The following is an 18,530-nucleotide window of genomic DNA, read 5'->3' on the forward strand; positions in this document are numbered from 1 at the left end:
ATGGCTGCAGACCTGTAATAGGAAAGAGGGATTATTGGGTATTATAGTGCATTGGGTACTGAGCAGGTAAGACCTATTGTAATCAGAATGAGTCACACACTTAACACTTTGTGGGCAGGAAAGTAAGGGTAGTAAAGGCATGGTGCTTAGGTAACAAAGTCTGCCAGCAATTTCTCTGAGGGAAAAGTGCAGAACACGTCTGTGTAAAATTTGGTTGGTGGTGGTTTGGTGAAACTTAGAGTGGAGTCAGGGAAGAAGAAAAATGTAATACTAGTGTGTAGAACTGTATAAATGCTAGCAGTATTAAAAAAAGGGAACAAGAACTCGTGATTACCAGGGGTTGTGACATCATGGGCAGCATAGAGATGTGGTTGAATGCAGTGTATTAGGATGTGGTCATTATACTAGGGTATAAAATGATTCAAAAGGATAGAGCTAATCACAGGAGGAAGCAAAAGTAATAGCCTACATTGTACACATTCAGCAGATTGGTCTAAGTCATAACTAGGGGAATTTTGGGAAATAAGTTAAAGGTCCGGTTTGCACTGATACTAGTGAGGTGTTCACATAAACTTGTTAATGTATAGAATGACATACCAGGGATCACATTCAAAGAGGGCATTCAAGACGAGGCTTGTTGCACTTTAGACCTTGCGACAAGCTTAGATGGGGTGAATGGAGTGTTTTCTTCGTGAAATGTTTTCTGTTTATTCTTACACATACGCCACACCCAATTGCTGTTAAGAATGTTCTGCCTTTATTACAGTGGCAAATTCAAGTGGCTTGAACTTCCCAGACAGCTTTAATCCAAAAACCAAGGAATGCAGTCTAACTTTACAGTGTTCAATGGGTAATGTTTTCCAAAATGATTCACTGCTCTACTTGGAGTACGGTACTGGGATTTTTTCAGCACGTTTCAGTGCAGGGTTGTTAATAATTTTGATGGCTATGGAATGCTGTTACGTGCTTCAGTTTAGTCCTCAGGTTTCCTATTTTGGCATATCTGCTATACGGTCATTTCGAAGAGCTCCGTACGAACTGATTGGCGGTAGAATAGGTGTATTTCATGTTGTTTAAATGTGTGCCAGGTCTTGATTAGCCTGCTGCAAGGGTTATGAGATGCTCGCAGCAAAAAATATACGCTTTTATAATCTGTAGTTTTTGTGTCTGTGAACCCAGTGTAAGTATCTGTTATGAATAGGATTAGCATTGCTGCTCTGGCCACGGCAAGCTTCTTTGGCATTTATGGTTTGTTGTGTGATTTTCAAGTCTTAGTCAGGAAGCAGAAGTTAACTCCTATAATATCTGTCATGAGCCTTCAGAATCTCTGTAAATCAGTGCATAATGCTGGTCTGCTTTGTCTTCCTACAGTGCTTCAGTTCAACAAACAGTTACAGGGGGGAAAAAAACAAACATTTAATTGGAATACAAATTATAATACCCGGCATAGTGCTTTGATGCTGCTTCTGTATACTTGAGCCTTCTGAAAGGCTAATACTATTTAAGATACATGGTATTGAACAGCATTTGGGGGCAATTTTCTTTGTACATAAGTTGTTAAGCAATTTTAAACTTTCCAGTGTACAGTTATATTATGTTAGAAACAGATACCCATGCTGTTGTAAGCGCTCAATTACTTATTATAGGGTTGTATCAGGCAGCTGTTTTGTCAATATGTTGCCAACAGAAGAATGATCTTTGTTTTGCCTTTTTGCAGCCAGAGGACAAAACAAAGATCATTCTTTTGTTGGCAACATATTGACAAAAAGGCTGCCTGACACAATCCTATATCCCTTCAGAATTTCCAAGTACCCATATCAATGCATTGCTTTGTGTTACATATATATAGCACTGTAGCACTGTATCTTAAAGCTATATCGCTGCGTATGTTACAGAAGTATACCTATACTTCTGTAATGAATCCTGTTGTAGTGATAGGCACCACTGTGTTTGTGAGACCAAAGCAACCAAGACAAAGAATTACCCTTGAGTCATCTTTTCCTAAACAAAGGATTGATTTTTTAAAATTGATTTTGAAGATTCATTCTGAGGCTACCAATAGGGTACATTTATACATACTCACATTCAGTAAGCATAGCCTTTATATTGTCTTTTTTCCAGCCTCCTGGTATAGTAAAGGAAATATTTATCCAAATGTGGGTGAAGTAAGTTCCTACAGTTAGCCTAATATCAACTCTGATAAAATGTATGTTTCTTGTTTTAATACTGACATCTATACATTTCCTCGTAATATAGACGGAATATAAAAGCAGAAAGCATTTCCCCTACAAGTCTTCAGCCAAACCAAATTCTTTATTTAAGTAGCCTCCTCTGAGACTCTGGAGTTCAGGGTTTTCCCACACAAAAGCCTACATGACTAGGCCTGTACTCAAGCCATATTTATGTTTGCTGCTTCAAAATTTGAAGACGTCTCATTCAATAATATGTAGATATTAATTACATCCTTGACCGCTCCAGAATTTTGGCAGCTAGTTTGTGATGAATATATTTCAACAGGAGGGCTAGCTGCTTCTTCAAGTGAACTAATGCCTGACAGTAGCCTGGAGATGCAGGGCCAGATAGCCTACATGATATTCTGTGAAAGTAAACTCCAACACTAGTTAGATACCTTCAGATTGATTTGTGTCATGTGACACCTGTCACCTGTAGCTGGTGTTGAAATGACATTAGTAAAATAACGTCACTGAAATGGACCCAAGGGTGTAGCATGGAAGCCCTTTTAGTTGGCCATAAAAGCTCATTCATATGCAAATTATGTTCCTTATCTGCATTGGCAGCGTTGGCTTTTTAATGCCAAGTGGGCTATTTTTAACTTAGCTAAAGCAAACATTTGCATAAAAATATCAAGACCTGAGCAGAAATCGTATTTGTGTTTCACCAAAAGAAAGTTTCGAGAATTGTGATCTTTGTAGCGTTTCTGTGAAAATAGGCTTTTGCTGTATGTTTTGTCCATGTATCGTCATGGTTTTAATTTTTGGCAGATTAGCGATTTGTCACATTTGTCTGGGATTTTGAGTTCAGCCTGTTAACGCTGGTTCAAAAGTAAGATAAAAAAAATTTGTTGTGTAAAACTGGGTATGAACAGAATGTTGAAAAACAGTAATGGCTCCTCAAGAATCTATGAGACTACACAGAAAACCAGGATGTTGTTTGGCTTATGGCATGATTTCTAGATTTAGCCTACTAGCAGTTGAAGTTTTTCACAGTAAATAGCATTGGGTGTTCCCAAGCAGCAATGGAATGGAATGTACCTGTATTAGACTGCTCAGTGTGTACATCATGGAGAGTGTTGGAAAGAGTTTTTTTCACATTTGAAAGTTTTCCACTGCATTGAATTTATTTAGATTAATTATCAAGTCCATCCATCCAGACATTTTTCTGTACAGCAAGGTGCAGTACAAACAAACAGTACACTGCTGTTCCAGGGGGGGAAAAAATTCAGTCACAAGTTTGCTGACTTCGATAAGGAGAACAAAAACATCCAGCTACGTGCCAAAACAGGGATCCTATTTTTTTTTTTTTTTTTACGCAGTTTTTAATATAACACTTGTGGAAAGGACGGTCATTCGCACACCAGGGGCCTGGATGTCCACTGTGACCACAGTTTTTTGGCAGAGCAGGATGAGCCTGGTTCTGGCTGCCGTCCAGCTATGAGAAAGCTGGGGCCAGGCTGAGCTGCCACTGCCGCATGGGTTATTCTGGGCTCCTGCGGAGGGATGTGTCCCGCGTCGTGCTCCCCCCACTCTTTTCCCCTGCCCTCTCACCCCCGGATAGGGGCTCTGCGACAGTGGTCCGACCTGCTGACGAATCACGCGGGAGGGGGGACGGGGAGGAGCCGGTTCTGTCAGGTCCCGCAGTAGAGCACAGCCAAAACGCTGCTCAGTACAATAAGAAGCACTGCACTTAACACAAATAAATGGATTTCACTTTGCAGAGTTGCTGGTGCTTCAGATTTAATGAAAAGCGATCATTGTACTGTAAAATAAGTGGGAAATTTAGTATAGTAGAGATGAGACGTGACCTTTTATTGTTTAGAATTGACCGGGTTGGTGAATTTACTATTACGAGTTGTTTGCTGTTCATTAGAAAGCTTTAGGGTGGTTTAGCGCACTCAGCTTCTCTCTCTGTTTCTCTAATTGAACCCTCAGGCTCAGTCTCACAACAGACCTCCCAGCTGTCCGCGTATGAAGTGACCGTGCCCAGGCGGATAGGAAAGCAGAGGAGAGACCTGGATGGTGTGACCTCAAGCACGGTACGGCCACAGAGCAAACCTACAGCACACCTTTCCAACGCCTGCTCCAGAGATGTGTTCTAGATCACACTATTATTCCTACGCCCGACACTACACCCACTGTACACCTCATGCATTGTTGGGCAGTGTTCTGTGGTTCACTCATTTTGGGACAGAAACAATGACATTTGAACACTCTACAGCATCATCGTTTGCTACCCTTCACAGGTATTCAAAGTAATTATCCATCAGATGTGCTTGCTTTGAAAAAGCGAACCTTCTGTCATGCCTGCCCGATTGACATTCAATACCTAGCTATTACATTTAATTTGAATGGACACTGCTGTTGAACATTGTCATACAATCACATAAGGTAGTCGTGATCGTTCTTTTATGCTATAAAATGTATTGCAGTTGTTTTCATTCTGGGTATTTATTATTCCAATATTTTCATTAAGGATATTTATAAGTGTTTAGTTGCAATTTTTCCCTTAAATCGGTTGTCTTATGCATGATGGAAAAGTTTCAAGTGCAATGGCTGTTGAGTTTAATATGGAGTGTTCTTTCAATAATGGTCATCGCATGTTCATTGTGTAGCTTAACAGTACGCATGCATTTTAAGTGCATATAGACTTTCACCTGTATGCCCTAGGGTTTGGAACAGCCATTAAGATGGCTTACTCCCAGAGCAGGGTACTGCTGACCTCCTGGGGCAGCCCTGTGGTTTGTTTTTCTTCTGGTCTTTGCTGATTATGGGCTTCCTGCTGGCGGCGGTCCCTGGACTGGGCACTGTGCTTTCCCGTAGCTGTGATGGCAACAAAAAAAAAATCCAGCAGGAAGTATTACCAGCACCAGGGTTATCTAATCCGTAGTAACATCCTCTTCAGCTGGGGCTTTGCCCGGTTAAAGTCAGCTCGGCAACGGGAAGCACTTCCTCAAACTGACAGATACTGTTTAGGCCCGCGTTTTTCAAGGTAGGAAGAAAGCCCCCCCATCCCGACCCACCCCTCGCCAGTGAAATCTGACGTCTCCATTTGCTTTGGAAAGTTTTAAGAGCACGTTCAGCGCTTATGACAGCTATGTGTGGTGGAGCCAAGTGCGTTGCAGGCTCTGCTCAGTGGAGTTCCAGCTCTGGGGTTCAGTTCAGGGTTGTGGGTGAATGGGCCAGCATTCTCCCCTGCTGGGCACGGATTAAGAACGCTGTGTGTCTATCTGGCTGGTTCCAACACGCTCGTTGCTCAAACATGTACGCAAGGGGGTGGGGTGGGGGGGGGGGGGGGGGTATAGAGAAAGGTAGCTCGTACTTGACCTTCAGATCATGACATGGCTGTTTGATCAGAGAGAAATTAGCTGGCGCTGACTGAGAAGGGGGATTTCTCCTGGTTGGCAGCAGGAATGTTGCTGTTTACTCAGGGAATGTGCGCCACTGGAGCTTGTAGTGCCTGGATCAGTGTAACCGATAGAGGTGCAGGGTGTGCCAGGGGGACTGCCAGGGCTGCAACACCACAACCCCCACCCTCACCCCAAGTACACATATAGCACATTCCATAAGTATTTGGACAGTGTCACAATTTTTTTTGTTTTGGCTCTGTATTCCAGTTTTTGATAAATCAGTGTGTACATCATGGAGAGTGTTGGAAAGGGTTTTTTTTCTCATATTGGAAAGTATTCCTCAGTCATTCACTACTTCCGTGGTCTATCAGGGTGTTTGCTATTGCTGAGCTCACAGTGTGTTCTTTCTTCTTGACTACTGTGTATGTATGTGCAGTACTAAACTGTATGTTTTGACTTTGAACAGCAACAGGCTAGTTCCACACGTAGAATCAACTAGAGGTTTTGTTAGCTTTTTTGTGCATGAATGAATAATGCCACAACACACAGCTGGCCAAGAAACCAATTGTCCAATTACTTTTCAAAGTAGCTGGATAATAATCCCCAAAAATGGAGGGACTTTGTATAAAAAGGGCTGTATGTCCTACAAAAATCACCCGGTATGGATGTGAATACATCAAATTAAGGCTACACAGTCTGTACAGCTGTACAGTCTGTACTTTAACCTCTTATCCATTGTTACATTTCAAATCCAATGTGCTGGAGAACAGAGCTGAAACAACTAAAATTGCGTCACTGTCCAAATACGTACAGACTGCACTGTAACTCTAATTCACGGGAAAGCGGAAGAAAGTGATACGTAGCTTTTTTTGGCACGGACCGCACTGGCCTCTGGATCATTCGTCCTCGCCGCCGACTCAAAAACACCTCCTTTTGCAGTTAAGTTCCAGAATCGCCACGGGGACCATCTGTCAGAAACAGGTACCCAGTTCACGCGGGGGAAGCTAATAAGGGCTGCCGTGTGTTTGGCTCCACGCATACCCGCAGAAGCTAACGCTAACGAGAGCGGTTCGGTTTGCTCCACCTCACAGCCGGCTTGTATTGATCGGACTTCGCTCAGTGCTGCAACACAATTTGGAGGAAATGTGTTGTGTACAGATCAGCTTTCAGTGTGTGTTTATGAGTGTGTTTTCGTTTAGCTTTCATGAAAACAGCTTACAGTTGTACATTTATACTGTTAATTATTTTGTTTGCGTCCCACTCGTGTTTGTTTTCGTTGCGGTTGGGGATCTGAAGAGCAGTATGTTGGGGAGTTTTCTAGGCAAAATGAACACAGTGAAGTTATTCTTCATATTTCATGAGTGGAAATAAATAGCTTAAACGTCCAATAAGACCTAACAAACATTATTGCAACCCAAAATCCCAAGGATAATCTTTTGTGTCCTGTGTTTGTTGGTGTCTGACCCTGATCCCCTGGCTTCACAAGTCAGCTGTTCTCTGAAACCTGCCTTTTGACAAAATATTAATGGCTAGCTTTATACTAGAATTGAGCCTTTATAATTTCGCAATCTCTATTTTTCCAGCACAGAGCTGTTTTATTTCATGTTTTAATCAGCATGATCTTTGGCTGTGTTGACCCTTCTCCAGTGTTTATACTGCAGTCTCTGTGGTTGAGATTGTCCATCTTCAGTCCTCTTCAGGACTTGTCATTCTTGACCTAAACTGGATAAATAGGCCTATTTATCTCCATTATAAGTGTTATAGGGGATAGTGTTCCTTTTGTATGAAATCACATACTTTGTGTCACATCCCTACACATACGAGCAACTGACTGACCAACTAGCCCCTGAATTTTTTTTGTCATGCTTAATTCCACAGTCCTTTTGAGGGCTCCCTTATAGTGTAGATAAAGCCAGAGATATTTTGTTATATTTTAGACTCCTGTTGCATTAAGTACAGTAGATGGGTACTGTAAGCACAATGGATTTTGTGTGGGTTCAGTAGATGAATCTGTGGTCTCTGTGGACTGTCTGTGAGTGCATGAGGTGTATGAGGTGAGTCAATGAGTGGATGGCATGAGGAAGATGATGGGGGTGAGGAAGAACGCAGGGCAGCGGAAACCGTTGGCATCGCCAGTGCCGCTTGTGTCCTGGCATGACCTTAATGCCGCCCCTCCCCTCCTCTACTGGGGCAGTGCTGCTGGCACAGGGCAGATTTGGCAGGAGGTGCTTCCTGGTCTCGGACATCTCTTGTCCTGCTCTCATCCAGTTCTGCTCTTCTCTCAGTTCCTAATAGCCAGTGTATTTGTAAGCCCACCCTATTCAGAAACATCTGTCATCCGAGTAGAATGCAAGCACACTGCAAAAAAGGCTGCCTTAACAAGTGTTTTAGTCTTGTAATGAGACTTAAAATCTTACTTTTATTTCTCTCATGTAGTAAATATTAGCTTGTTTTAAGTGTCTTTTTTCTTATCAAGTGAAATTGACTTGCCCCATTGGCAAATCTTGAAATAAGTCTCACCTCATTGGCAGTCTTATTTAGCAAAATATGACTAAGATAAGACTAAAATACTTGTTTAGATTGACTTTTTTTAGGTTTTTGCATTGCAGGTACAACCGTCAGATGCTCTTGTGGGCTGCTTCTTTTCATTCTGCAGTTGGCTGAGCTGTGCAGACACAGCTGAGACAGGCAGGCTGCAGGACCAGGTTGACCAGAGGAGTCCCTGGAAGCACCATGCTGACCAAAACTCTCTTGAGTGGGGCTGAGGCCAGTCACGCTTTGGCTTGCAGGGCTAACTCACGTAGCTGACGCTGGCACTGCTCCAGACCGCAGGGCCGTACGAACGCGTCACCTCCACAGCGCCGGTTCTCCTGCCGGCTCCCCCTCAGGGAGGCCCCTCATCCAGCTGCTCTGCCCCGCACAGCTGCAGCGCACCCCCTACCCCCCTTCCCCCCAGTGCCGCAGTTATGTCAGCCCCGTCCTCCTTCCCGGCGCACGGCTCAGGGAGGGTCAGAGGCCCGCTCGGCGCGGGCCCCGGCCCGTGTTTAGTCGGCGGTTCGTTAGTGTGGGGGGTGGGGGTGACAGCTGCTCTGCAGACGCCGGGCAGCTGCACGGAACGGTCCATCGGCGCCCTTTGAACTTGGTCTCCAGAGGCGTGGAGGGGCCTGGGTTTGTGTTCAATAGCCTGCTGGGGGCTCAGGGGCTGTGGGGCGAGTGTATTTACAGCGATGGTGTCGCAGGCAGGCAGGCCGGCAGGCAGGCCACGCCCACCGACACGCGCGCGAGTGTTCCCGCGGCGATGGACGCACCACTAGCGTAGGCTCAGGCCGCAGGCAGCTAAACGTTCTCTAAACGGACACCTTGGGCTAGGCCTGCAGCAGCCATTGTTTAAACGTCGCTTACGAAGACCAGCAGCGTAATGAATGCTTGTCCGTTTCTGTTTGAAGGTCTCCTATGTCATCCATGCCCAGGGGAAGGACCACGTGATCGTCCTGGAGAAAAACGAGTGAGTACTTTCTGCAAATCTGTTCCCCCCCTTCTCTCAGACAGCAGCAATATTACTCAACTTTATACCTGAATTTATTTTTATGAAGCACTTGTCACGCAGTACATAAAGAGGAGGCTCACGATTGATGGCAAAGCTGACAGCATGCGCCTGCAGGAACCACTACAATCGCATTGTGTAAAAATCCACTGCCAAGGGGAAAAGCAGTTTTATTACAAGTGATAGCTTGTGCTCTGCGGGAGCGCATTACATCACTCACTCGTGTGACTGAATAATAGCTGCCTGAGAAGTGCCTGCAGGTAATTTAGAAGATGGAGTTGAGAAGGAGTTGGAAGTTAGTGATGTCACAGCGCAGTCCTCCTAGCAGAAGGAGATGGCAGTTAGTGATGTCACAGCGCAGTCCTCCCAGCTGAAGGAGATGGCAGTTAGTGATGTCACAGTGCAGTCCTCCCAGCAGAAGGAGATGGCAGTTAGTGATGTCACAGCGCAGTCCTCCCAGCAGGAGGATATAGCAGTTAGTGATGTTACAGCGCAGTCCTCCCAGCAGGAGGATATAGCAGTTAGTGATGTTACAGCGCAGTCCTCCCAGCAGAAGGAGATGGCAGTTAGTGATGTCACAGCGCAGTCCTCCCAGCAGAAAGAGATGGCAGTTAGTGATGTCAGGAGCGCAGTCCTCCCAGATGAGGCCTCGGGGCGGGGCCAGTGGGCAGATGGATGGGGTGCTGCCTGGGCCCCTGAGTCTGGAGTCCATTAGCCCAGAGAGGCATGTTTTTTTAATGCAATTAAATGGAGCACACCAGTTTCTTTTCTGTCCTCGCTTGGCTTTTCTTCCACGAAAACATAATGTACAGTATGTCTGTCAGTGTTTGGGAGGGGGTTGGGGTGAAGTGGGCGGTTAGTGGTTAATGGTAAAGGAGCCCGTCCTCAGTTGCGTCCCCGTGGCTGTGGGCCTCATGTGGGCCCTGTGTGAAACAGAGCCGCGGCGTTCTGCGGGTGAGTCAGTCGGCCGCTTTTTTCCGCGTGTCTGCGGAGAGCGCTCGCTTCTCGCAGCTGGGCGGGCAGATCAAAGCGCCGCTGCAGATTAATCACGCCGCCCCGCGCGGCCAGGTCGCCCGCTGCACTCGCGGCTCCGGATGACGCACGCGAGACAAACACCAGATGCTCATCTGCGGCGTCCAGCGAAGGGGAGGTGGGGAGGGGAGGAGCAGCAGACATACGCGAGCCCTGGGGTTATCTGAAACATAAGTGTCCCCCCCACCCCCTCTGGAGATTTCAGGGGGGGGGGGGATACTTCTGTAGGGGGCTGTGAAAATTCCCCGGTCCAGTCTGTGTTTCTCTCCTCGAGCTGAACCTAACTGCCCTGTCTGGTCCTGCAGGCTGCTTCTCCCGGATGACTTCACTGTGTACTCGTACGGGAAGGACGGCTCTCTGATCACAGAGAGGCCCCGCGTGCAGGTAAGAAACAAACAGCAGGAATTCAGCGTGGCCAGCGTGAATTCAGCTGTGTGGCTACATTACGGTCCAGGGACTGATCTCGGATCAGTATCCACCCTGCCCAGAGACTGATCTCAGTGATCCCGAAAATCCACCCTGCCCTGGTACTAATCTCAGGTCAATATCCAGCCTGCCTAGGGGCTGATCTCAGATCAGTATTCACCTTTGGTGAAAATGGTTGGGGCTGGGCTTAATTGATCCCTGGCTGGGGGGCAGAAAGTACCCAGAGAACGTGCAGGACCTCTTTTACACGGGCACAGTCTATCAAAATAACAGCACTTAACTGGTCATACGATATGGGTACTAAATCCAGTGCGATTTATTTTCCTGATCCAACATTCCTTGAATAGATGTTCTCTATTTGAGCGGTGACACCAGTGTTGTTGTTGTTGACGTGAGGAGATTGTTTAGCTGAAAACAGAAGCCTCCCCACACAGGCGTAGAGTGTGGCACCACTAGGTAGCAAAATCACAGAGTGTGACTTTTCCTTTCTAAATTAAGCAGCTGCCAGAGCATGCCATGTACGTGAGTCATGTTTGTAGCCCTCGAAATTGGCACGTTTTACACCCTGCCCCTCATTCCACGTTCTGTGCGAAGCGAAGTTAAATCATCCACAGCAAGGTGCTCTGAACAGCCATGAAAAGGCTATCTGTTTGTTGCCCTGTACGGTCAGGCCACCCGAATGTTTGGGCCGGGCATGTGGAGCTAAACACGATCCTGCCATTGGACGGCAGTGGTGAGAGCACATTCTTTGGCATAAAGTTAATATCACACGCTGATCTTCCCCCTATTATCCTTTGTTTTTAGCGACCAGAGAACTAACATCCACCTCAAAATCCTCTCTCGCTTTATCTCTCTCTCTATCTCTGTCTCTCTCTCTCTGGTATTTCTCTCTGGTGTGCATTGGGAGTCGGTATGTTGGTATTATTAACAAGAAAAGTAAATCTGTCAGTCGACACAGAGCGAGGGAGAGCGCGAGCGGGAAACGTGCGTGTCTGAACAGAGCGCTCCTGCAGTAATCCAATCCGCTTCTGTCGGGCAGAGGAAGCGGCAGGGGGTTCGTTCTTGTTTCTTCTTGCCTTCGGATCAAATCGAATGACTTTATAACTGCAGGGGCAGAATACAGCTTTGCAAAGGAATGCCGAATATGTCGTCTGTCACTGTCGTTCTGGAGAATGACTGTAGCTGCAGCAGAATGGAGGTGGTGTTTGACCGGTACACTTCACTGCTGTACGTTTTACTGCTCGCGGGCAGTATGGACGTGCTTCAGCAGCGGTCCCGGGCACGGCAGCGTCATCACGCTGATGCAGAGTCCTGTCCGCTTCCTGTCAAGGCGGATTGGACACCGATTCCCACAGTCCTCCGGGGCGCATGACTCACTGCCGAACACTAAATGGTGCCAGAACTCAAACTGGGCTGTCTGTTTGCTAGGTACCTCAGCGGGATAGACCTGAGAGTTGGAGGAGAAATCTCTGAGGAAGAGGTTATTCCAGAAACTGCACTGAATGTACTTTGAATGTTATTGCAGGCACTTTTTAATATCCAGATATCTCTAGATCTATTGCAAATATAGCCTACGCTGTGTAAGATTTTCATCCTTCTGACATGCTAAGATTGCATTTGGTTATGAAGATAGTTATTGAAAATTATACTAAAACATTAAATGTTATGTCCTGTTAAAATAATAGGTATGACCCTGTACTGTAAATCCACCAGAAATGAGCTTATGAAATGAGAAATAGGTTTCATCTGAAACCTTTTGTTTGCAGTTCAGCGTTTTGAGTTTTGCCAAAGTAGTGTAGATGATGTAATGTCCACCAATGAGTTGCATGTGTGCTCCCACTTTTTTCAGTTTTGTGTTCACCAGTCCCAAGTCGACCAGAAAATTTCCAGCTGCGTCCCCTTGGTAGACTATGTTCTCTCTCTCTCAGTCACTCTCTCCTTCTCGCTCTCTCTCGCGCTCTCCCTCGCTCTCTCCTTCGCTCTCTCTCTCTCTCTCTCTCTCTCTCTCTCTCTCTCTCTCTCTCTCTCTCTCTGTCTTGTTCTTTCTCGCACTCTAGCTTGCGCTGTGGCCAGTAAAGATTTAGGGATTGTGGAACAACTGCTTTGTCTCAGAGGAAACAGCAAATGTGCAAACAGCCAGTGTGGATGAGTGTACTGGGGTAAAATGTACCCATTTACCAATTTACCATACTTGAGTGGCCACAGGCCAATCTTCCCCGTCATAATATGAATGTAATGCAGCTACGCTGTAGATATGGAAATAGGGCCAAAATATTCCGGGCAGTACACCCCTCACTGCTACTCACACTAATCATCATGACTAATACTTATTCCCGGAACACAGGCATGCCTTTCAATTTCCTGGAAATGAATTTGAGTTACATTTTTAATATATTTTTTTGATAATAGTGAAGTTGTAGAGCTAGTGGGAGACCAGGCTATTGGAAAAGTTCCGGCATTATACTGTGAGTTTACTTACTGCTAGTACACCAAATGAATAAAAATGGCCGCTTTGGTATCAGTCTGGATGGACGTGTTACTGTGTGTGTGCCCACACAGCCCCAGCAGGTCCTCTCACTGACTTGGCACAAGAAGACAATTAACACTTAGGAACAGATGGATGGATTTTTTATTTATTTTTTAGAATTAGTTCAAGGTTATCATTTAACTTCTGAGTTGTAAACAAAGACATGTTTGATTATCATTGACTATCTCTTGCCTAGTGCTTGAGACTCTATAATAACAGATTTTTCATTATGTTACCTATTTCATCGGTCCATCTCTTTTTCCTTGTGATCCCAAAGGAATGACTTTGTGAAGCAAATGTGTAACAACTGCAGCGTTGTTTATTTTTATTTCCCAGTGTTAGAATTGGAATTTTAACCTCATCCTCACAACCCCAGATTTACATGTCATTAATACCTGTCACTGGCTCAGAGATTCCCAGCAGTTCTTCGGGAATTAGCATGTTGCCAGGCTGCCCTGACAATCTTAATGCAAAACAGGAACCATGGTATCGTCAATTAATCGCAGCATGTAAGCTTTAGAGAGCTTTCGATACTCTCTACTTTATCTGAGAATCACTGGCTCCCCGCCCTGTCAAATTTGTGAGAGAACAGCGCTAATGTGACCCAGAATTTGGTTACGCAGGAGCCAATGGGACCACAGCCTAGAGACACTATCTACCGCAAGAGTCAACCTCAACAACAGGAAATGGACGTCAGAGCCTATACAGATTGAACAGCCAGATCAGTCTTGGTGATGGAAATATATGAGCAAGACCACATTTTCCTTCCTATCTACTTTTCTGTAGGGTAACAGGGCCTCACCGTTTGATGTGCAATGTGGGTGTTGTTGCCTGCAGCCCCACAGGGTGACAAGCAGTTGATGCTAGCATTATCAGACTCTTGCTGTGAAGAGAAGCATGATTATGTAAACCTCCAACTGATCAGATCAGGTTGAATCTGGGTTCATGTTGCCGCTTAGCAAGTAGGCTCGGCTCCATGTTGCTCCAGTCCCTCTCCCAGTCCAAGCCCTGCCGCAGTGGGCTTTCAGTGGACTTGGGAGAGAGCGTCTCTTCACGCCCCAGGGGAACCCCGCTATTCGAGCGGGCGCCCACAAGTCCGTCTGTTGAGCTGCACGCGAGGCCTGTTTCTTCGGCTCGTACGCACTAAAACCCAACGCGTGGCGTGCGGCGTGAAAAGAAGCAGCGACTGGCATCGTGCGCTGAGGAGGGCGGCACGCTCCCGCCTACGCTCTCCCGAATCGACGGCGGAGGCTACGGCGCTGTTGAAAAGCACGTTTTGGCACTCCCAAGTTGGGAGAAAAAGGGGGAGGGAGCATCAATAAAAAGTTTGTTCAGATGAAAGTAAGTGATGCCAGCTTGTGTAATTCGTCATTCCGTTTAGTTTACTCCCACAGGCTCGCAGTGCCCCTTGTCCGTGTTACAAGGTGGCAGTGGGATTTTGGAACAGTTACTTTCAGCAGTTTGTACTTGCATAAAAGCTACGTGCCTGCAGAATGCCGACAAGTGAAGCTAGGATCAGTGCTGTGCTCTGGACATTTTAACAGCTCACAGTTTCCACATTGCTGTCAGTGAAGTCAGTTTTTTGGTGGGTGGCTGAGGTGTTACTGTTCATGCTGATGTCATCCCTGTAAAAGTGTCCATTCTGCTGTAATTGGTGAGCAGGCTTCACTAGAATTGTGAAATCAGGGTGACCCCAGCTTTGCTGACCACTTCCTGTGTGACCATAGACACACGCACACAAGCCCATGGCTTGTGCTCCAGGGCTGCGTGGTTTTCCAGACTGGATTCCTGGTTTTCCCATACACTTTCATTTTTAGATGTCTTCCCTTTGTGAAACGCATAAAACCCCTCATTAGTTAGGATTTTTTCCAACTGTCTCCATTGTCCTTGAACCCGTTTTTGAGCTTGTATTCAGTTTCCATATTCCATTGCATCAGAGCCTGGGATATGTGCTGGATGGATTATCGCGTGCCACGCTGTGGCCATTCCGGCTCCTTCAGTAGTTCTGCTCACTGTGGGCGGAAAGTGCTGGAAAACAGGGAGTTACGGCACCGAAAGCAGATATGGCTGTTTTTTTCACAGCTTAACGTGGTGCTGTTTGTGCTGCTTACTAAGAGTATGTTTGTGATATAAAGCCTATATTTGTGCTGACTGAAAAATAACATAAACTTAAATTATATTTGATAATTCATTTGAAGTCCCCAGTCATTACTATTCTTCAGGGTCATTGGTGCATGATGTGTCAAAGTTGTTCTACCGTAGAGATTTAATAAAGCTGAAGTACTTGAGCACTCGGTTCAGAAGCCAGAGCAATATTGTTTATTTATCGCACACTTTCTCAAGGAAGAAAGGAAGGAAATATGAGTAGCATTAAATTCTTATGCCTAGAATCACAAGCTCATATTCCACTTTAAACAGGGTTAAACAGGATTTCCTGTTTACGTGACATCATCACCACGACATTGCCTTCATGTCCTGTCTCAGAACTGAATAATAGGGTTGGTCTGGAAGGGAAGAAAAGGAAGCGGCTCACGGTCTTAGACTCCTGGTGGGCCTGATCTGCCTGGTGCCAGGGCCTCACAGTGGTGCCTGCTGCAGAGGGCACCATTACACAACGGGCCCTAGTGCTCATTTTCTCTCCACTGGAATTTTATCCTTCTCTCTGCTGTGGAAGACTTGCGGGGTTTTCCTCTGGCAAATTCAGCAAATATGCATTTTATATGCCCATTTTCTAACTTTCATAACTGGAAAACCCGAAATAGTTATGGTATGTATAGTACGTTTCAGAGGATTCTTAAAAAGAGGGGAGGGCTTGTTTGCAACTTCTTGTCCTCTCTGTCACCTCCCGAGGCTGCCCCGGAAAGACACTTTATTAGTCATCCTTTCCACATTCTGACAACCCACAGCCAGATCTTGCAAGTGTGAGAGTTCAGTTTGTTCCAGGGACAAAGGAATGAGAAACCATAAACAGCCAAAGACTCTGCACAGTGACCCATCCTTCTCCGTTTTTACCACAACGTACTCGTGGTGCGTTTGAGCAGTGAGCGTGGTGAAGGGTTAAATTACTCAGTAGTTCACCACATTCCTTAGCTCAGTGAATCAGTGAAGTAAAGGAAACTCTGCTTTCCTTTTTCTTCATTGATGTAGAAAGCAGAGGGTAGCAGAGATAGAGAAGAGACCACGGCTGAGAAATTGCCGTGGCGGGGATGAGAACTCGTGCGTGACTTGAGTGAGCAGCCCTACAAACTGCCGCAAATCTCACCCAGGTTTTTTTTTGTTTGTTTGTTTTTAAATGGCATCATCGCATGACGTTAAAGGCAGACGTTTTCTTTGGAAGCAGACTCCTCGGCTGTCTTTTGTCACCACCTCGACTTTTCAGGCTGTCGACGAGATGAGTGTTCCAGACGGCCTCTCTGGCCAAACCCCCCCCCCCCCCACCTCGGTTGGTATGCTCACGTTCCCTATTTTTGCTCGGTCTTCACCACCCACCATGCGCTGGGTGCTTCTGAGTGCCAGTAAGAAATGACAAGCGCTCCACACATCTGGGAGACAAACCTGTCAGAGAGTGAGGGGGGGAGGGGGGGGGGGCTGCCGTGACCCACAATGGCTCATGTCATTCCCGACTGCCCCCTGAAGAATATCTGCCATTGTGGGCCCCACACACGCCATCTCAAGTCAGCACACAATGCCTCGATCTCTCGGGGTGGGGGAGGTGAGGTCCTTTTCTCCTGCCAGTTACCAAGAGGTCCTTTTCATATGAATGAACATGACTTGTTAACACCTTGCATACTGTACCTTACACACCAATGGGAAATTTTCATCTTTTCTTCCATAATTCCCCCCCTCAATTTTAAGGAATATCTGTTGGCTAGATTTAAGGTTGTGAACTGATGGATAAAATACGCTCAAGACTTAAGGCAAATAAGACTTCTTCACATTTTTGCTAAATTTGACTGAAAGTAATATATTCAATTTGGCTAGGTGTCATGTGGTGCTAATCGCTACTTCCATCTAGTGAAATGTAGATCACAGAACTCATTTTTCAGTTTTTGCTCTTCAAAGATTTTGTCGATGTAAATTACTGTGATAAAGGTGCTTTTTGTTTTGATACCAGTCGCTATGACTGTAATGCAAAATACTGAAGTTATTCTGTTTTAAAAAATGTATTTATTTATTTATATTTTGCTGGCTCCAGACGAGTTTGTTTGCTGAGGATGTGATTTAAAGAGGCAAGCAGCTGAATCGCAGTGGACGAACACACACCAGGGAGGCGACAGCAGGAAGTTCCTCCTCAGAATATAGACTGGGAGTGCGATGCCCGGCGCAACAGGAAGTCTTATATGTGGTCCTGCGCCGAGCCAAAACTCCTCTGGGATACGCTTGGATCCCCCCCTCTCTCTCCGTGACTAAAACGTTCCCGAATATGGGAGTTTGATTTCCTTTGGGTCAGCTGTAGACTGGCTTTGATTGCGCTACGGTTTCTCTGCTATTGACGTAAGAAGCATACGTGGGAAAAAGAAAAAAATTCAGCCCTGGTTCCCGCCGAAATAATCTTTATTGGGGATCCGCGTGCGTTGTGAAGGGGCACAGCATCAGTCCTTCCCTGGAGGTGTGGAACTGGAGCACCATAGATATCCCCTTGTTTGGTGAAAAGGAGAGCTTATCAGACAGCCTTTTGGCGCTCTGTCTCTGTGGATCCCTCTCTGGAGTGGAGCCCCGTGTCTCTGAGGTGCCCCTGAGAGTGAGCGCTGTGTGCGCTCGGCCCCGCTCGGAGGAGGGCAGGGTGTCCCCTCTCCCTCAGAACAGAGGCCCACGGTGCCGCAGCCTCCACTGCCCCCTTATGTCAGCTTCCCTTTCTGACCGCGGGACACGCAGAGGTTAATTAAAAACGGTCAAGCAAATGTTTCTCTTAATTAACCGGTTATGGGATTAGGTTGGGAGGAGCAGCCGCTTGAAACTCCTGCGGAACGGTCGGTTTGTACTCCTGTCGTTTGCTCTTTTGTACGCCGTGGGAGTAGAAAGGTAGAAAGGCTTGCCCTCCCCCGCCCCAGCCCCTCAGCAGTGATGCCAGTTCCTGGTAACGGCCTGCGTCAGGCTGGAGAGTTGGTTCTGTGCCAGCCGTGCACACGCCCAGCTCCACGCGCGCGCCCGTTTCTGTGCGTACGCCCGGCTCCACACACGCACACTTAGCTCCATCCTGTCTGGTGTGGAGAGGGAGGATTTCAGAGATTGTTTGTCTCCTTCCCGATTACAGTATTCATAGCCTATGTTTAACCTGGAATGTATTTGCTGAGAGCTTTTTAACCCTGTGCTCCAGGAGATCTGCAGTGAGGTTTACTGCAGAAGGTAAACACCAACAATCCTCTGAATAGTGTGCAGGCTGTTCTTTTCAATAGTTGTGTTCTGGGCTGCAGTGT

The 18,530-nt window shown here is 46.3% G+C and overlaps 1 protein-coding gene across 2 annotated transcripts in view; it reads left to right on the forward strand.

The window, feature by feature from the left end:
- Positions 1-18,530, forward strand: part of adam9 (ADAM metallopeptidase domain 9) — a 33,901-nt gene that overhangs the window by 3,177 nt on the left and 12,194 nt on the right. For both annotated transcript variants that reach the window (XM_064347442.1, XM_064347443.1), the window contains exons 2-4: positions 4,170-4,273; positions 9,031-9,089; positions 10,466-10,544. In XM_064347442.1, the coding sequence (XP_064203512.1) occupies positions 4,170-4,273; positions 9,031-9,089; positions 10,466-10,544 (242 nt within the window). The remainder of the gene's footprint in view (positions 1-4,169; positions 4,274-9,030; positions 9,090-10,465; positions 10,545-18,530) is intronic.

Source organism: Anguilla rostrata, chromosome 8 (genome assembly GCF_018555375.3).
Source record: "Anguilla rostrata isolate EN2019 chromosome 8, ASM1855537v3, whole genome shotgun sequence".
Lineage (NCBI taxonomy): Eukaryota > Metazoa > Chordata > Actinopteri > Anguilliformes > Anguillidae > Anguilla > Anguilla rostrata.